The sequence below is a fragment of the Abramis brama genome, assembly GCF_963993115.1.
Source record: "Abramis brama genome assembly, chromosome: 16".
In the NCBI taxonomy this organism is placed as follows: domain Eukaryota; kingdom Metazoa; phylum Chordata; class Actinopteri; order Cypriniformes; family Leuciscidae; genus Abramis; species Abramis brama.
In genome coordinates this window covers 6,730,730-6,745,272 of record NC_139978.1, presented here as the reverse complement: position 1 = coordinate 6,745,272, position 14,543 = coordinate 6,730,730, and the positions used below count along the sequence as shown (strand labels likewise).

At 35.7% G+C, this 14,543-nt stretch overlaps 1 protein-coding gene across 1 annotated transcript; it reads left to right on the top strand.

Annotated features, from left to right (window-relative positions):
* Positions 1-915: 915 nt before the first annotated feature.
* Positions 916-14,502, top strand: rab7b (RAB7b, member RAS oncogene family). The gene is made up of 6 exons (XM_084138776.1): positions 916-1,087; positions 1,992-2,060; positions 2,400-2,526; positions 5,199-5,417; positions 9,559-9,687; positions 12,589-14,502. The coding sequence occupies exons 2-6, from the start codon at positions 2,008-2,010 to the stop codon at positions 12,673-12,675; spliced, it is 615 nt and encodes a 204-aa protein (XP_083994902.1). The 5' UTR covers positions 916-1,087; positions 1,992-2,007; the 3' UTR covers positions 12,676-14,502.
* The last annotated feature ends 41 nt before the right edge of the window (positions 14,503-14,543 follow it).

Here is a 14,543-nt window from a genome sequence, read left to right as displayed (position 1 = left end):
TGCATAAATAAACGATACATAAATAAATAAATAAAATAACATTCAAAAAGGTTCGAAATGCGTCGAATCTTTTAGTGTATTTGCGTACAAATGAGTAAAGGAAGTAGGCTAGGTGAGGCATTGAGGAAGTGTGGTCAGAATTTAGACACAAATGATCAAAATGTGCAAATCACATGACATGACATGACAGAGGGTGGAACCGGGAGGGACGGGGACCAGGCAAAAGCGATCACGGGATGAGCCTCTCCTGTGTTTTTTTTTTTTTTACTTGTCAAATTGTACATCCATCCAGATATATTTGAATTGCATATAAATATTTATAATTACGTTAAGTTTACTAGCTTAATTATTTAATAAAAAATTCTGCCTGCATATCCATAACACTTAGGATACCAGCGAATGGGAGGTTGTTTTTTAGGCTATTATTATTATTTGTTTAGATTTGTTGCACGTTCATTTATTTAAAAAGCGAGAAGATATCAATATAACGTTTAATGCTGTATAAACTAAGTTAAAGTGGTTTAATTAATTTCCTCCTCCTGCCATCTTGGAGTGATTCGAAAATGAGGGAGGGCTTTTGAGCTTGTAATGGGAAGTCCGATTCATTTTTAAGCGAATCGGTTCGTCTGGGCGGTTCATTTAAATTTCAAACGGTTCGAAACCTAAGTCAACGATTCGTTTGAGACATCGCTCAAAGGTGTTCTCGAAAGTCTCCACTCGGTATTTTGTTGTAAAATACATTTGATTACATTCATTGTTTTTTGTTTTGTTAAACGCTCTAGCCTCTAACGTGTCGCCAACCTCATAGTTTTCATTTCTCCCTAAAGTAAATCCCTTGCGAATCGGGTCGAATGAATCACTAAATTGAACCGACTGAAATACGATTCGAACATCAATATTTTGCGTCATACCCTTGTGACTCTACAGTCATGTCCTGTTCTGCTAGGAAGAAACATATAATGCTCGACAACAGCTGATGTGCTTCTGTATCATTAAAAACACTGGTTATTTTTGTGTCAAATACCTTTCCGGAAGATTCGGACGCGCAGCGAATATCAAAACAGCCGCGACGGTAAACGTGAAGAAGGTAAATTTGTTTTTCTCACAAAATCTGTCAAGGTGATTGCTGCATAGAATATTAGATCATTTTAGACCCAATTGCCTTTTGTATGTTTTTGCACTTATTGATTTCATAATGGATTATCTATGCTTATCGTTCTGACTGGTTAGTATTTGTTGTGTCATTATGTCCTTGTCAGACAAACTACTTGGTTACACAGAACAAATACTTTGTGGTTTATATGACTTTCGCTTCTGTAATACTCGTTTCAGTAAAGCATTTGTTACAATGTAACTGCCATGTTTTTACAGCAGTGACGTCACATGACTCAATGAATCACATGAATTAATTCTTTGTACTTCTGCCAGTGACTCTGAAGGTGTAGTTTGATCACTGCTCTTCTTTCCCTTCGTTTTAAAATTACGTTCATTGCAATTCTTGATACTAGTTCTGCAACTAACATTTAAACCACCTTTTAATTAATCTGATTATGTGTTCCTTTAATTTACCATTAAATATTAGGCAAATTCAAGGCTATAAAATTATTTAATAAATAAAAATATGAACGTTACAAATCTATACAAGAACACAGACCCATTCGATAATGGCAGTTGTTGTCAAAGATTGTCATTATTGATTGAATCCATTAGTTCTTGCAGCCTCTAGGCTTATGAATATATAAACTATCCAAAACAACATCTGTTTAAATGATAAACATCTGACTTTGTGAAGGACCTCAGTACATCTATGACCTCATGATAATATTTAAATGTTACCTAGACATATTACACATTCATTAGTGTTCATTTCAGTCAAGTACATTATGATTTAAATAGTGGCTTTTTACAGTGTAGGTTTACCTGTCATGCATTTATCTGTGGAAAATAAAGATTCTTCTGTCTGATATCTGATATCCTTCTCTGCTTCGTAGCGTTCTTCTACACATCATGGCTTCTCGTAAGAAGGTGCTGCTCAAAGTGATCATCCTAGGGGATTCTGGGTAAGTGTTTATGCAACATCAGTGAGGTTTAGATTGTTATTATCAGTCTTCATGGAGCTCAAATGCTCTTATCAGTTGTGGCACGTTGTCCTCTTTATGTAAGGCCTATGTTTAAAGTAGCTGAACACATGCAAACATTATTGCCTATTGACATTACTCAAGGAATTCCCCTGACTTTCCAACATCAGTGTAGGTGCAGTTGGAATTTGCTCACACTTAATCACACTTTCTCATCTTACTGATGAGGAATGTTATCAAGACTCAAAGATGATGATTTCAGCTGCACATGTTTCTGAAGCATTGCTTACTGAATCCTTTTGTCCTGTTTGTCTTCGTCAGCGTTGGGAAGACCTCTTTGATGAACCAGTATGTGAATAATAAGTTCAGTAATCAGTATAAGGCCACTATCGGAGCCGACTTCCTGACCAAGGAGGTGATGGTGGACGACAGACTGGTCACCATGCAGGTTTGCATTCATGTCTATTTCATAAGATTACATTACGGTTCAATTGTTGTTGTTTTTAAAGGAATTAATAATTATATTCGGCAAGAATGCATTAAATTGGTCAAAAGTGACAGTAAAGACATTTATAATGTTTTCAATCTTTTTTTAAATAAATGCTGTTCTTTTGAACTTTCTATTCATCAAAGAATCCTGAAAAAAAATTAGTTTCAACAAAAATATTAAGCAGCACAACTGTTTTCAACATTGATGATAATAAAAAAAAATTCTTGAGCAGCAAATCATCATATTAGCATGTTTTCTGAAAGATCATGTGACACTGTAGACTGGAGTAATGATGCTGAGAATTCAGCTTTGATCACAGGAATACATTACAATTTTAGAATCTATGAAAATAGAAAATGTTTATTTTAAATTGTTAACAGTTGTTTTAAACATTATTACTGTTTTACTGTATTTTTGATCAAATAAATGCAGCCTTGGTGAGCAGAAAAGAACATTAAAAAATACCAAACTTTTAAATGGACGTGTAATTCCTATATAGGTGTATCTCTCAAAGAAGTGTCATATTTCTTCCCAAAATAGAGTAAAATTATAAAAGTTTATTTGTAGGAACAATTTTTTTTTTGCATAATTTCTTTTGAAAATTAGTTTTCATTTAATTTGTACGGTGCTCAATACACATGGTTTTAAGCATCTTTACGGGTATTATGATAAATTAGAGGGGAATAAAACAAGAATTTTAAAAAGACGAGTTGTTATTAATGTTATTATCCCCTAGAACATATGCAGAAATAAACCTTGAAGTGATGGACGCTTTCGGGAAGCTTTGAAACCTTTTGCGAATCATTTGTTTCGAACCAGTGATTCGGATGCGCGTATCAAACTGCCAACGTCATGTGATTTCAACCAATGTAAATCAGCTGTTTAAAAATGTTCAGAAATTTCAATGGTTCGTCACTAGCGGGCCATGATCTCTGTGAACCCATGAACCAGTGTCTATATAGGATTTTTTACCTGATCTCGGATCAATGTTATAAATGTGTACACCCCTGATAAGTACATCTCAGAGACATCTATTTGATGTCTTTTTTTTTGGGAGTGTTTGCTCATTTGCAATACATCTCTAGGATGTTTCCTGTTAGATGTCATATAGACATTTAGAAGAGGTCTTTAAGGTGTTTAAGATTTAGAATGTATGTAAAACTGCTTTTTCTAAGACGTTTATCAGATGTTTTTACACAGAAGATGCTTTCCAGATTAACAGATCTTTAGCAGACATCTTGCAGATGGACCTGTGCTATGACACATGTGTATAATAAAAAGGAAGAGTTGTAGTTAAAAGTCTCTTATTGGTCTGATTGACCAAGCTCTCCATAAAACGAACAAAGCAAGTACTACCATTTAATAAAATATCACATATTATAAAGACATTTCAGCTGCATTTACACTGTTCTGACCAGCAGGCGTCATTTCGAGCGCTTCGAAACAGTGAATCATTTCTTTCATCGTTTCTCCCATCACTATTGACTTGACAAACTAGAGACTCACTGACTGCATGCTTACACAAACAAAGCTAGACAATAGATTTAGGATAACAAGATAAAGTAATCAAGGCGATAAACCAATGACAAGACAGAACTGAGAATCACCTGACCAGACAAACCAATGAAAACACAAGAACCAAAGGAACCTCATGACCAGATCACATGATGGAAACACATGACAACAAAAACAGAAAACATGATTATGACAAATTTCAAAATAAAAGACATGAAAACGTAAAACATGAACAGAACAGATGTGACAAAAGTAAAGGTAAACGTGCAAGCCAAAAGTGACACATTACTTGTGGAAATGTATATGCCAAATATAAATGTTCAATAAATACGTTTTTTCTTTGATTTGGGAATAAAATAATACTTTCTAAATATTTCTTGAATCAGATTCACCCTTACACCTATAATAGCGGTAATTGTAGCTATTATAATAATTGTTTGGATACTGCTCATAAAGAGTAAGAAAGAGAACAGTGTGTTCTGAGGATGACATGTTCTGTCATTTCCTTAACAACCGTTATGTTGTGAACAATGCCCCATGGCAATAATCATCTGTGGTCATGTGATGTGGTTAAAGGCTCTGCATAATAGGCAGTACAGTCATGAAATCTCTGTAATTACTCATAGCTTATCGGTAGGATCTCATCTCAATGTTTTACACTCATTCTGATGATATAAACATTTTTTCTGATCCAACATGCTGGTCATGTCAGATAAATAAGTCACATTTAGTGACGTGTCTAGTAATCCCCTGGTATTTTCCCTGTAAGCACAGTCCATGTTGTGTTGACTTGCCAGCCATGTTTCTCTAACCTGTATGACCAGTCATGTGATGTAGATCCCTCATGCCCAGACAAGCAGTGCTTGGGAAGTTATTCCCGTAAAATAATTTGTTAATATTGCAACAATAAGATTAATGTAGTTATTCTGACTGAGCTGTTACTCATGATTACTATACTAATGAATACATTTATGAAACCCATATTAGTCTTTAACATTGAATGAAGTGTTATAATTAAGAAATAAGGTTAAAGAGGCTGTGTTACATTGTTAATAATGCGGCTAAAGTATTGTTAAGTGTAATTTACCATGACTAATTCGATTTTCCTCCTTTAGATTTGGGACACAGCAGGTCAGGAGAGATTTCAGTCTCTCGGCGTGGCTTTCTACCGAGGGGCCGACTGTTGCGTGCTGGTCTATGACGTCACGGCTCCCACGACATTCAAGACCATGGACAGCTGGAGGGACGAGTTTCTCATTCAGGCCAGTCCACGTGACCCAGAGAACTTCCCCTTTGTTGTGCTGGGCAACAAAATCGACCTGGAGAACCGACAGGTCAGTGTGTAGACCAAATGGAGCGGCAAAGCTAGGATAGTTATAAACTTCTCGGTTTTAGAGAGTTGAAAAAGAGGAGAACGAGTGCTTGAGCTATGAGACTCTCAATGGTCTAGAAATTGAATAGTTTAAAGGGTTAGTTTAAATAACCCTTCATTTACTCACCCTCAAGACATCCTAGGTGTATATGACTTTCTTTGTTCAGCCAAACACAATTGGAGTTATATTAAAAAATATCCTGGCTCCTCCCAGCTTTATAATGGGACTGAATGGTACCTTAGATTTTGAAGCCCAAAAAGTGCATCCATCCATCATAAAAGTCATTCATACGGCTCCAGGGGGCCTTCTGAAGCAAAGCCATGGGTTTCCGTAAGAACAATATCCTTATTTCTAACTTTATAAACTGTAATCACTGGCTTCCGGTAACGGCCGTACGCGAGTCGAGTTCCGGCAGAACAGTGACCTCTGACCCGACGCATGACGTAGCATGTAGGAGTAGCGTAAGCTTACACTGTAAAAAAAATCTGTCGAAATTACAGTATTACTGGCAGCTGATTGCCAGTAACTTACTGTAGATTTAAATCGATGTTATTTACTGGCAACAGTTTGCTCAAAGTTAAATGAACATTAAACATTAACAAGTCTTTATCTTTACAGAATAAAACTAAAATAACAGCCTCGTGCAAAGCATTCTGGGAACCAAAATCTGAAGGAAAAAAAACTGAAAAAGGTTGATGAAGATTTCTGGTTCCCAGAATGCTTTGCATTAGATTGTTATTTTATAGTTTTATTCTGTAAAGACAAAGACTTGTTAATGTTTAATGTTCATTTAACTTTGAACAAACTGTTGCCAGTAAATAACATCAATTTAAATCTACAGTAAGTTACTGGCAAACAGCTGCATAACTACAGCAATTTTTTTACAGTGAAGGTAAGAGTCGACGCCTCTCGCAGTTCAACAAATAGAGCTGAGAAACAAACTCAAGCTTGTCCCACATTTCTCTTTAAAAATTCTCCTTTTAGACTTCTAATTCGTGACCGGTGTTTTGTTTATCCTCTGAGCTTCCGCGTTCATCAATACGTCATGCGTCGGGTCAGAGGTCACTCTTCCACTGGAACTAGACTCGCGTACGGCTGTTACTGGGAGCCAGTGATTATAGTTATTAGTTAATGTAGTTATTAATTCTATTAAATAAGTTATTAATATGGATATTTTTCTTACAAAAACACATAACTTCACTTCAGAAGGTCTTTATTAACCCCCTGGAGTCGTATGAATTACTTTTATGATGGATGGATGAGCTTTTTGGAGCTTCAAAAACTCAGGCTCTATTCACTATTGTAAAGCTTGGAAGAGCCAGGATATTTTATTTTATTTTTATTTTATTTGTTTATTGTTATTGTGTTTGGCTGAAAGAAAAAAGTCATATACACCTAGGATGGCTTGAAGGTGAGTAAATGATGGGATAATTTAAATGTTTGGGCGAACTATCCCTTTAATGGCTGCCAAAGGTCAGTATGATTTTTTTTAAATAATAATAATAAAAGTACTTTAATTCTTCAAGGATGCATTAAATTTATCAAAAGTGACAGTAAAGACTATTCCAATTCAAATTACTGCTGTTATTTCGAACTTTATTCTTTAAAGAATTCTTCAAATGTATCCTGGTTTCCACAAAAATATTAACTGTTTTCAACATTGATATTAATCAGAAATGTTTCTTGAGCAGCAAATCATCATATTAGAATGATTTCTGAAGGATCATGTGACACTGAAGACTGGAGTAATGATGCTGAAAATTCAGCTTTGATCACAAGAATACATTACAGTTGAAAATATATGCAATAAAAAACAGTTATTTTCATTTTGTAATAATAATAATAATTCACAATATTCATGTTTTACTGTCTTTTTGATCAAATAAATACAGCCACATTTTTTATCAGTAGTGTACATAAAATTGCTTAAGTTAAAATACAAGATTGAAGTCCTTTCATGCGACTCACGGTGAGGTTTCCACATGAAAAGCGTTGCAGACAGAGTCACTGGGCAGCGATTGAACAAGGTTGTTTGATAGCAAGCAAACTGGACGTACACATGGCTAGCGATGAAAATAGACAGGTTTTTGAGCTTAAATCAGGCAGAATTCCTGCTGTTTGCTTTGATACATTAAATCACATTCATTTCCTCTGAATGTCAGGATCTGCCTTTGCTGTTCTGTCGGGTCATCTTGTTTTGATCTTTGTGTCATGCAGATTGTGTGCTAATCATGTGCTGTGCTTGGAAAGGTCAGCTGCAAATGAGGGCAAAACTGAAATCGTTTGAACTTTGTGTGCATCGCAATGCTTGACCTGTGCGCAGCCATCAGACATAATGCTGGAGCTCTCCAGAGTTCAGTGCGCGGGGAATGCCAAGTCAAGGCACCTTTATTTATATAGCGCTTTATACAATACAGATCGTTTCAAAGCAGCTTTACAGAGATAACAGGAAATGTGCATTTCGGCTGCTGTTCGCTGAAGTCAGTTCAGTTCTGTTGTAAACATTATTAAATTAGTTCATTTCATCTGTGAAGCAGTTCTGCAAAAGATGATATCATCGTCCAGCTCAGTTCAGTTCTCATACAACAGGGTCAGTTAGTCAGATCAATAATATTGTTGAAAATTAAGTTAAAATTAAATCATATTATTACATTTGAAAATAAACTGTTTTCTATTGTAATGTTGAACTGTAATGTCTTCCTGTGATCAAAGCTGAATTTTCAGCATCATTACTCCAGTCTTCAGTGTCACATGATCCTTCAGAAATCAGTCTAATATGATGATTTGCTGCTCAAGAAACATTTCTGAAAACAGTTGTGCTACTTAATATTTTTGTGGAAACTAGGATAGTCCACAGTAGTCAATTGTCGAGTTCACGTGCATATGTTTAGTTACCTATGATCACGCGCGTGAACTCGACAATCGACTACTGTGGACTTCGACCGAAAACAGGAAATAAATACAGGTATGAGCGCTGGCTGAATTATCAGCATTTTTATTCATATCTTTCACATCTACTGCAGTCAGATTCACCCGTGTTCACTCTGAAGGAATCACTCACATGGCTGTGCACTTGTAATGACACATCAAGGATGTTAAGAGGCTAAAAGCAGGTTTAAAACTTGCCCCATTGAAGTCAACAGGGTGCAAATTTTAAAAAGAGGATAACACGGTGTAGGCAACACCGATTTTTGTCGTTGTTCTCTGTACTGACAGCACTCCAAATTTACAAAAAAATGAGCTCAATGTTAAAATTGACCGGAGTTCTCCTTTAAAAAGGTCTTAATTCAGAACTGAATGTCTTAAATTCACAAAGTCATGACATTTATTGTTGTATACAGTGCAGAAAATGAAGATATTCATCAGTGTTTTTGTCCTGTTTTCCAATACAAATATCTAAACATCTTTAAATCAGTGTAAAATGCAAATGTAAAATGAAGTTTTGAAAAACTGAACAAAATGAAGTGAGTTTATGCTTAAAAGAAGAACACATTTCTGTATAACTTCGCTTGGAATGAAGTTGATTTTTCTGACCCCATTGACAGATATTTATTATTGTTTTAATCATAAATTCACTTTATTTGTGTATTTTTCTCAGAACTCATAGTTTATGTCATTTTGCAGCTCAAATGTATCTTGATTTAAGCATTTTTAGACAATTGCACTGAAAAACAAGACAAAATAGAACACTTTTTTTGCAGTTCTTGCAGTAAAAGATATTTCCATTATCCTAGTATATTTGCAGAGCGATACAAACTACTTTTTTTGTAAAATGTATTGAAAAGTAATGGATATCTGTTGTAAGTTGCATTTTAAAACTCTAAAGTGTTGCTAATATAACTCCAATGTATTGATATATTGTGTTCCCTTCCATTTATTCCATACATTTTCTTTACCTAGTCTTAAAAAACTCTAACTTTATAAAACCTGCAGAAATATGAGCCCTGAATAGGCAAATATCAAACAATATACCAGAACTAGAACTTTTCCTATCAAGAAAATATTACGTGATGTAATAAAATAATTGTAAGCCATTTTTTGATTGCCAGTTTTTCAGATTGAATTCATCATTTCATCCCAAAATCCTTTGTATTTTGAACAGGTAACAACAAAGCGGGCACAAGCATGGTGTCAGAGTAAGAACAACATCCCCTATTTTGAGACCAGTGCCAAAGAAGCCATTAACGTGGAGCAGGCCTTCCAAACCATCGCTCGCAATGCACTTAAACAGGTACAGAACGTCGAGAATACTTCAGTTTGACTTTCACTTTACATCCTGTTTGATATAAGATGAAAAAAGCAAATAATCAGTCATTTATCACCATGTTTGAGAGATTCACCCCAAAATAAAAACATTGTGTATTGTCACATTTCACTCACCATCATGTTGTCTCAAAACCTTTAAGAGTTTCTTCTATGAAACACAAAAGGAGACGTTTAGCAGAATGTTCACGCTGCTCTTTTCAGAACAAAAAGTAGTTTCTCCAACTCATGTGCTTTATTACAAATCCTCTAAAGTGAGGTTTATTAGGCTGCTGTCACTTTAAGACCTAATGCACATGTCCAATAATGATATGCATCCGTTTTCCTTTTCAACTGTTTACATTCACTTACGACATAAGAGACTGCGTGACCAGGATACTCCTAGAGATCGGCATTTTGACATAATTTTGCATGTTGGTGTCAGTCAAAAAGATGCACAGAAAGTATGAGAACTGATTTAGGTGTTTGCATGCTCTTTGTCAGCGTACGAGTACTGAATTGAGTTCTCTATCGTGTCTTCTTGCACTTGAATGGTTTAAAATCGCTAAAACACATCAAAATGATAAATTTTCACTCTATGATGGTTGAACTTTGCAATTAACCCGCGCATCACATGCGTTTCGAACCCTGTTGACTGGTTTGTACGGATCACGGATCAACTACGATCCATTACACACCTATTTTATATCAGGTTCATAATTTTGTTTATTGCCATTATTCTGTTAACTGTCACAGTCAACACATTTATGTTGTTCAAAAGGAAGGACAGTTTGGTTTATTTTTGTCTAATCTAAAGAGAGATAACTCAAATGGAAGATAAACAGCTTGTACTGATTTTCTTCCTGTTTATTTTACTGCCCTGAAAGTGTATGGGCGTCAGAAACTCGGCAGGATAATCCCAATCATGCTCTCAGACACACACCCGTCCGACACTATTGAAACTGTCTGGAGACTATACTGAAACCCTAAGGGCCCCAAACAAAAGGATTCCTTTTGCCAAATCTTGAGGCAAGCCACTCAAAATTATATATCACATTTCATTTCCGCCTAAACAACCACCATGGACTTCTCATTGTAAGTCCACTGTGGTTGAAGTCCACATATACGGTACACCACACATATTATGATCAAACCCTAACTTTCAGTGATCAAGATAAACTTTGCTGTAAAAACCACGTCATAAGATCAATTTCAACTGGATCGCTATTCATCCACATGGGCTAGTAGTGCTAAGACCCCGATGTCTGCCGCTTGCAGCTATTTATTTTTTACAAAAGGGAGACTCATATTCCATAAAAAATGGTTTCAAGTTTGTTATAATATAGTATTTGTTCAAACCAAAAACCCTGGAAACCATGATATTTTCTGAGATGGTTATCATACAGTGAAAATCTCTTACTGTTACATCCCTAGTCAAAGGTGCAGTCACATTAGCAAAATGTTGTGGGCATAAAGTTTCATTGTCTATTGTCAGTAGTGTAATGATGTATGAAGCACAGCTCACACCAAAGTCATTATTAGTCAGTTCGGTGAATCCGTGTGACACACTTGAACTGGTTGTGAAATCTTGCGCTCTCACACAAATTGCCCAATCGCAGGGATTCCTATTGAAATGACTGGATTTTGCCTGCAAAAATTATCCAAGCTATACTACATGAGCACACCTGTACACATTTGAACAAACTGGAATGATTGTCCTCTGCCTTTTAAACCTCATTCACGAATATACAAATATGCTGCGTGAAGACAGATTGTGGCAGATTTAATGCGAGTGATGTCAGATATTCAGAAATGAATGAGATATGTTTAGACTTAAAGTCCCCCTGTGGTGAAAATCAAGCTTTTAATGTTGTTTATATGTATATGTGGTGTTTTTTAATATGCTTTAAGACAAACACCAAATAAGTCAACACCATTGCTAAGTATTTTCTCTTTAAAACTGCAGTGAACCAAAGACAGTGTCAAAAACAAGGTTTGAAATCGCTGGTGTTTCTGACGTCAAAAACTACATTGTAACCAATCAGGTCAACGTGCCGGCGGGCTTTAGCATATCATTAACAGCGAACTAGCAGGGGTCAGGGGAGTCTCGAGAGATGCCAGATTATCCCGGTATATTTTTTTGTTGATATGGAAAATCGGGTAGATTTAGCAATATAGCGGGTGTATGATGTATATTACGATGTTATGATGAACTATATGCCTTTCTCCACTGACGTTCTGAGTTATTCAAAGTGTTTCTGATGATTGTTAGAAGGCAGACTGAGATGGCGAACGGGAACATGGTTTGTGTAACATTAGCAACACATTATTAGCTGTTTAATAACATAGTCATGCAAAAGGCTAATCATATTAATTACCGTTATGTGTCCGACGTTGTAAAGAGCGGTAACATTGTGCAGCGTTTACCTCAGTAAGTTGGCCGAGTAAATCTGTGAGCTGGCGCGAGTGAGTGGAGGCGGGGCTAATTAGCATATTCCGCATATACTAAACGAGGCAAGGGTGTAGAGTTACATTCAAGCTATTGTAAGGCATGAAAGTTTTTTTTTTTTTTTTCACAGAAAAAAAACGTTTAAATATGTCATTTTGGTGATCAAAGATGAGTTGTAAGGGATAAAATTATTGACCACAGGGGGACATTTTTTTGTCACAAAGATATTTTATGACTCCTGAATAAAGGGATTGTAGTGAATTAGTAATGTGAACTTCTTTAATGGCACATGTTGTATGTGGGAAAAGTGCAGCATGAACATTCTGCAAAATTTCTCCTTTTTATTTTCGCGAAAGAAAGTAAGTCATACAAGTTTTGATGTCGTGAGGGCGAGTAAATGATCACAGAATTTTCTTAATCTGAAATGAATTTACCTTTCAGGAGACTGTGGACACGTATGATTTCCCTGACCAGATTAAACTAAGAGATGACAGACCTGCGTCTACCAGTGACGGCTGCAGCTGCTGAAGGAGAGGCCGAACTGGGGAGGGAAGAGAAAGAGCAACATGGGAAAGGAAGAGAGGGAGAGATGGAAGAGATTAGGCCTGTAATTCTAGCACCCATCCTCCCCTTTTCCTCCTTTGAAACCTCCAGGGTGTCAGATGCCACATGTGAAAGCTGAACATCCATTTTCTTGCTGAACTCCAAGTCACGTGTGGTATGATGAACTATCGAGGAACAGGAAGACCAGTGTGTTGCATATCTTCTGACATTGCATTTATTACAAGTCCTACTATCACTACAGCTGTCGAAGAATTCCCTTGTCACTACTCCAGCTGTCTGTACAAGTTTTTCCTTACTCCGAAATGTTCCTTTTGTCTGCTAGTTCATTGTGCCTTTATATTTTCTAACTTTTAGTTATTGTTGTTTCACTCCTATGCTGAACGAACATTTGTTATAAATGCATACATATGTAATAGGGCTGGGAAATATATTAAACAGTTATAAAAATGTATACATTTTGTCTGTGGTATAAAACTAACCAACATTTGTTATGATTTGATGTTTTTTGGCAATAACTTCCAAGTAAAATATAAAGATATATGTTAGGAATTCAATTTATTCCAATCAGTTCAAAATAAGTGTTTTGCACCATAGCTCAAAAACGAATAAAAGTCCCTGTTTGGCATTTCACATAATTTCAAATGTTTTAGTAAAAATATATGAACAAACAGTAGGAAATTATTGTTTTTTATTACTGTGCACATAAATAAAAATTATTCAATATATTTCCCAGTGTCCATATAGGGAAAAGGTGTGGAAAACATGCTTTGATGACTAGATTTTTATTGTATTTTACTTTTTACATGTAGGGTCTGTTTACACGACTTTTGAAAACAGTTTCAAAGTGCAAGTATTAGAAAACGGTACCGTTATTGTCTCCATGTAAATTACAAAAACGTGACTTTGTGAAAACGGTGACGTCATGCGCATGTGTATTACGTTTTCAGTCTATAAGCGCATAGTGTTACTTTACGAAGTGACATCGCCAACTACTGGCCTGGAGGCAGAATACAGGATTTTTAAACGTTTTCACAGATCCATGTGAACAGGGTTCATTTTGACAATGGTGTCGTCTGTAAGTGGAAAATGCAAATTAAAAACTTTTCTGTTTTTAGTACATCATCACAATGTAAGCATCCCCTTAAAATCTACTTGTCAACCATTGCGATTTGTTTGGAGAGAAAACAAAATCTATGCAAATTTCTCTCAAGATTTCTCATCTCCCAGCCCAACTATGTAATATGTCATGAATTAAAGGTGAATGAGGATGTGGTAACGGTGTATTAACTTGGTTAATTTGTCCTAAAGTACTGACATTTGGTAAGTTCACTTCAACATCACATCAGATTATATTAGTCTTAGTTGGATTGTAAATACTTCTAAAGGTGTTTTAGAGACACTTTCTGTTTCTGTAACAGATTTCTTAAGAATGTTACCATGCCAGTTAGAATGGTTTATAAAACATGTAATTTTTTGCACATGTAGAGTAGAGCTGTTGTAAATGAATCATTTCTCCAGTGTTCATGAAGAGGTCTTGTTTTAAGTAGCAGAGTTAGAAACAAAGTAATGATGTTTACATCATGCTTAACTCTAACTGTTTTGATTTGCCTTTGGACATTTACATGTTAAGCTTGTGTTCAATAATATATATCCATACTCAACCCAAGAGCTCCTCCATTTTATAAGCCAACATGCATAAAGAAAAAAAAAGTAGGCATCATTTTCATTATGGCCAAATGTTAGAATGACTTCAAAACCAAAAAAGCTAAATAAAGGTGCATTTACAACCAAGCTGTCTGTCAATTCCACTCGATTTTCTTTCTTTTTTTTAA

Excerpts from the sequence above, each read along its gene's own strand:
- rab7b (XM_084138776.1), top strand. The coding sequence starts at position 2,008 with ATGGCTTCTCGTAAGAAGGTGCTGCTCAAAGTGATCATCCTAGGGGAT. Across the intron at positions 2,527-5,198 it reads ACAGACTGGTCACCATGCAG|ATTTGGGACACAGCAGGTCA; the intron begins GTTTGCATTCAT and ends TTCCTCCTTTAG. Across the intron at positions 5,418-9,558 it reads TCGACCTGGAGAACCGACAG|GTAACAACAAAGCGGGCACA; the intron begins GTCAGTGTGTAG and ends TATTTTGAACAG.